The 5257-nt window shown below is 57.3% G+C and overlaps 1 protein-coding gene across 1 annotated transcript; it reads right to left on the reverse strand.

The window, feature by feature from the left end:
* Positions 1-862: 862 nt before the first annotated feature.
* TCF23 (transcription factor 23) lies at positions 863-4261 on the reverse strand. The gene is made up of 3 exons (XM_032849569.1): positions 4034-4261; positions 3040-3282; positions 863-1163 (listed from the first exon to the last, which is right to left on the reverse strand). Exons 1-3 carry the CDS (start codon positions 4259-4261, stop codon positions 984-986), a joined length of 651 nt encoding a protein of 216 aa, XP_032705460.1. The 3' UTR covers positions 863-983.
* Between the last annotated feature and the right edge of the window lie 996 nt (positions 4262-5257).

Here is a 5257-nt window from a genome sequence, read left to right on the forward strand (position 1 = left end):
GGAGATCATCTGTAGACAGATTGTAGAAATAACTCCAGAGCCAGTGAGGCCTTAGGCCAAAATCATACAAAGAACCCTGTGAGCGCAGACCTATCTTGTTTTTCCTGAAGGTTCGGTTTCTAACAGAATGGAAAGAGAAGACTAATTATCATCCCCTGGAAAAGATAAGGGTTCTCCTTCTAAGGTCCTTCACGGATGTAATCAGGCCCTTTAGTATCCTTCTGATGCAAGGCCTTCAGGTACTGTCTGTTTCAGTTCCGGTGGGCCTGCCTCTGGGATAAGACATGTCAAACTAGGCAGCTGGGATCATCAAAAAGTTTCTCTGGAAACTGGAGTGCAAGCAATGCAAGCTTTCTGGCTTAACCCGTAAATATAAGTCATATCGAGAAAAGAGTGGAAGGGTGTAGGGCCCGGAGAGGGAGGACGTGTAGTGATGAGCAGTGGCTGGAGAGACCACAAGGCAGACAAGGCTCCTGAATCCTCCCCTGCCTCTTGGACACCGGGTAAGGTCTTATGAAGCCATAACAAACTTCAGTTTCCATCTGGCTACGCGACCCTGGCCCATTGCTGTTCCCACTTGCAGCTGCCCAGAGCCTGTCCGGCCCTCGGCTTTCCCATCAGCACCCGTAGCTGCTGTTGTCCTAGGCCTCTTCCTCTGCACCTGCACATCCGGAGGGTTTGTGGGAAGCTTAGGGGAGAAAGCAGAGGGTGGTGCCCTAACTCAGCTTCCCACCCAGCCAAACCCCTTCCTCTCCTACTTCCCTGCAGCTGTCACAGCATCCACCTCCCCTGTGGCTCCTGAGTACCCTCCCAATGCTGAAGGGCCCATTGTTTCGCCTGGTCTGTGTGCTGGAACCTGGGAGCCGAACCTGAGTCCGTGCAGTCCGAGGGCTGAGAGTCAGAGGGAAGACAGGCAGGGCCGGTAGAGAATCCAGGTCCCTATGCTCGAGTGGTAGCCTGGGAGAAAAAGGCAAGTGTGATGCTCATTTGTCACGGAGAGCTGGTGAGCATGGCCTTGTGGGAAAGAGAGCGTCTGCCTCTTCAGAAACTTGGGGCCTGGCCTCTGTTTCCTTTGTTCTTCGGCTGCAGGTGGTGGCTGTGGCAGAGTCAAGGCCAGAGCTCCCCATGCCGCCAGCATAGAGACGAGATCGCATGGGCCACTTCTGCAAGACATGGGGATGGGAACTGAGTAATAATATTGCAGCCCCTATCGTCCTTGGCACCCCAGACTTGGCCTTCCCTAGGCCCCCTCGCTGAGGCCCTCCCCCACCATGACTGCTCTGATGATGGTGGTCTAGGGCTCACCACCACTTACGGCCCCGTGCCTTCTCCCGACCTCCTGAGCCTGGCCCAGAGGCTCATGAGAAGCTGTGTGAGGAGAGCAAGGACCCTGAAAGGAGCCCCCCCAACCCCCAACAGTGGGGAGGGAGATGGATGGCAGAGCTGGCAGCGGCCAGGGGCTGGACAGCAAGGAGGGCAGCAGGGCTAGAGCAAGGAAGGGCCCCTCTTGATACTGAACAGTCCTGAGCTCTTCTCTCGCCCAGCCCCCAACTCAAGTAACCCCCGCCCCTGCCACCCATGTCTCAGTGCTGCCCTGTCCGTCTAAGCTGGGGAACTCCTTGCACATCCTTCCAGCAGGAGCGTGGACAGCCCCAGAAACACCAGTTGACTGCTCTGAGGGCTGCCTTCCTCTTGGCAGCCCCTTTGTGGGGTGGGGGCGCCTAAGGTGCACTGCTCCCCGCTGACTGACCTGTCCCACCACGCTGCCGGAGTTCTAGACAGAGCCGGCTCTCATCTCTTCACTCGTCCCCGTACTTGCCCATCACCGCCTACATGCAAGGGCCTGACTTGGGTCCTCACTTCACAGCTAAGGAAACGACTCTGCCGACTCTGCGGCTGTCAGCATTTCAGAGTTGCCCCCGTTTAGTCTCACATTCTTGCAGTTTAGCTATATTTGCATGAAAGAAGAGAAATCTCAAGTTTCAAGACATTTCAGAACTGTGATGTTTAGGGGAGAGAGATGGCGAAGGGCTCCTCCGTAGAAACAAGGCTGACCCCATTCCAGTGCTGTCTAGCCTCAGAGGGCAGAGAGGACCCGTCCTTTATAACAGGAAGCTCTGCAACCAGCAGCTTACAGCACCTTTGGCCTGCTTGGTGGCCTCGAGCCTGGGCTCTGAGGTCAGACACCCTCTGGTTCAAACTGCTCTGAGCCACTTAATCTCCCCGAGATTCGATTTCCTCATCTGTAAAGTAATCCTCATTGGGTTCCTGTGTGAACGAGAAGATGGAAAGGACTGGAGTGCTAAGCCCAGCTCCCCGCATAACTTTAGCACCCAAATATTATCGCTGTTACTGCAATGGTGAATATTGTTAATTACACTTTTCATTCCTGATCCCGGTTCATACCCTTGAGGGGAAGTAAGGCTCATGTTATCTTCCCCTTCACATATGACAAAGCTGAAGCTCAGGAAAAGTAGGTGCTGGTCTAGGAGGTGGCACATGCAGGAAGCATGGCCCAACACACAACACCACCACCACCACCGCCCCCGCCCCCCACTGCCACTGCCTGTCCCTCCCCCACCCCAGCTTGATGGCTTCTCCAGTGAGGCTTTCTAAGACCTTGTTCTCCCAGAGGGACATCTCTCCTGTGGCAGAAGTCCAGAGGACACCAAGGCATTATACGATGACGGGGTGATGTACCCTGGAATCTGGGACTCTCCCTGGGCGGTTTCCTTTCCCACGCCCCAGCCGTGGAAACTGCTCCTTTTTCTCCTCTGCCATGAGGCACCCCAGAGTCTTGGGGTCTCTGTGAAGTTCCCTCCTCTTGGAGGAACTGCATTTTCATGAAGTCATTTCCAATCACCACCCCCACTGCACCCAGGGTCAGGCAATTCCCAAGAGCCAGACTTGGCTCCTCTCCCTCTGAGACAGCAGGAAGCAGCTGGTCCCCAGTCCCCATGTCAGCTCTGCTTGGGTCAGGGGGCCTAAGTCCAGTCCATTCCAAACCCCAATCCTCAAGGCCCGGGGCTTGTGGCCTACCTTGAGAGGGTGTAGATAGTGGAGTCCACGCAGGAAGGGTGGCCAGGCGGGGCCAGGCAACTCGTGGCCCAACATGCGGGTGAGGTGGGCTATGTAGCTGGTGGCCAGCACCAGCACATCCAGCTTGGAGAGCTTGGTGTTGGGTGGCACAGCAGGCAGAGCAGCCTGCAGGGCCAGGAAGGCCTGGCGCAGTGTCCTCACCCGGCTCCGCTCCCGTGCAGCATTCTTGGGACTGGCCTCACTCTGCACAGAGGACCCCAGATGAGTGGGTCTGAGTGGACCCCCCCCACCTGCCCCTGTTTCTAAGAGCATGCTAGTGTGACGTCTCCCTCCAGAACAGTAGAGCTGAGGGCCTCATGCCCCCTTTGTCTGCTCTCAGTCTTCCCCCACCTTACGGCTGAGGAAATGGAAAGAAGGTGTCACCTCGGGTCAGAGGGCAGCAGGGTGGCAAGGCTAGGCTCAGAAGCCTAGCGTCCTTTCCTCTTTTTTTTTTTTTTAAGATTTTATTTAGTCCTTTCCTCTTTCTAATACTACTCTATCCCTGCTCCATCCACACCCTCGCTGGAATCCTGCTTATCAGGGTGCCCGGGCACTGCAGGAAGCACAGAGTCACCCCCGCCCTGTAGGGCTGACCCTTGCCCAGCCAGGTCCTGAGATGAAGACGCAGCTGCAGTGAGGAAGAAAGGACCCCCAGCCGGGGGCCACAGCGACCCACAGCTGCCATTCTGGCCCCACCACTCGCTCCTTTTCTGGAGCTGTGGGGAATTCACCCCACTCCTCTAGGCCTCAGTTTCCCCCAGAGCCGTGAGTGGGGCCAGCTCTCTGAGCCGCACTCTGGTTGAGACCAGCGTGGAGCCTTGGAGTCGAAACGCTGGTGTCCCCCTCTTGGGCAGGGGTGGTGATGCCCAGTGAGGCTTTGTGGTCAGAGGTGACACCTCAACCCCTCCACCCCGGCCTCCCCGCTGTGCTCCTCACAGGTCCAGCGTTTCCTTACCCTGCCACAATCCAGGCTCTGGGCCCTGACCCCTTGTGGGCATGGGCTGGGGGCAGCTCTGCTCCACCTTTGGTCGCTCCAGCCAGGCTCGTCCCACGGGTCCTGCCTCGTCCTGCTCAGGCGGCTCCTCTTCCTGCCCGAGCCTGCTGCCAGCCACAACCTGGCTTTAGCCGGCTTCTGCCCCATTCCCGGTGCGGCGGGTGCCCTTCTAGCCTCCCTCTGGGACATGCCACACGCCTGGGGGGACAGCTGCGGCCCCTAGTCGGGAACACTGCGCCTGTGGGAGCCCACGGGCTCAGGCTTGCAGGGCAGGCTGGCCACCCCGCCTGGAGTGTCTATCTGAGGGAGCTGGCGCCCAGTCAGGCCTGCTTGGCTCCTTGTTCTGGGAAAACCGCCCACCCAGCACAGCCCCCGCAAGCAGCCTCCTGCCCGCCTCCCAGCCAGCTCAGGGGTGGGGGTACTGATGCCGGGAGTGGCCAAGCCCGGGGATGGGGAGGGAGGCCCCTGCTGGAGCAAGCATGAGGGCAGTGGGAAGGGAGCTCCCCTCCCGGAGCCTTGCCTGCCTCTGACAGCAGTCTTGGGATGCTCATGCCACTCTAGCTTTGAGGCTCAAGTCCCCCAGAAGGGCCCCGAGCCCCCTCCCCTGCCAGAAGCCCACCTGCGTACATCCCTGAAAGGACCTTTCCTTCCCTTGCCAATGAACTCGACCTTCCAGCCACAGGGCACTATTCCCCATTCCCCCCAGCAGGCCTCCTATCTCCAACCTAGTGCTTCTCCATCCCCTGGAATATCTTCCTCTGGGTAGAAAGGCTGCCTTCATCTTTTGGGTTATGCCCTTCGTTTGTGAGGACTTCCTCCTCACAGAGCCTAGAGCCCTGTTGGACGGGCACCCTAATTTATGCACGACCACACCCTGGCGAGTTCCCTCACAGTCCAGTGCTCCTACATCACTATGTGCCAGGCATGGTGAGAAGCACCTGTACGTATTCTCTTACTTATTTCTCCGAACAACTTAAAAATTTTTTTTTAATTTTTTATTAACATATAATGTATTATTAGCCCCAGAGGTACAGGTCTGTGAATCGCCAGGTTTACGCACTTCACAACACTCACCATAGCACATACCCTCCCCAATGTCCATAACCCAGCCACCTTCTCCCTCCCCCATCCTCCCTCTCAGAACAACCTTATAAGAAAAGAAACTCTTGTATCTTCGTGTTTCCG

This window comes from Lontra canadensis, unplaced genomic scaffold (assembly GCF_010015895.1).
Source record: "Lontra canadensis isolate GAN:19392208 unplaced genomic scaffold, GSC_riverotter_1.0 scaffold232, whole genome shotgun sequence".
NCBI lineage: Eukaryota > Metazoa > Chordata > Mammalia > Carnivora > Mustelidae > Lontra > Lontra canadensis.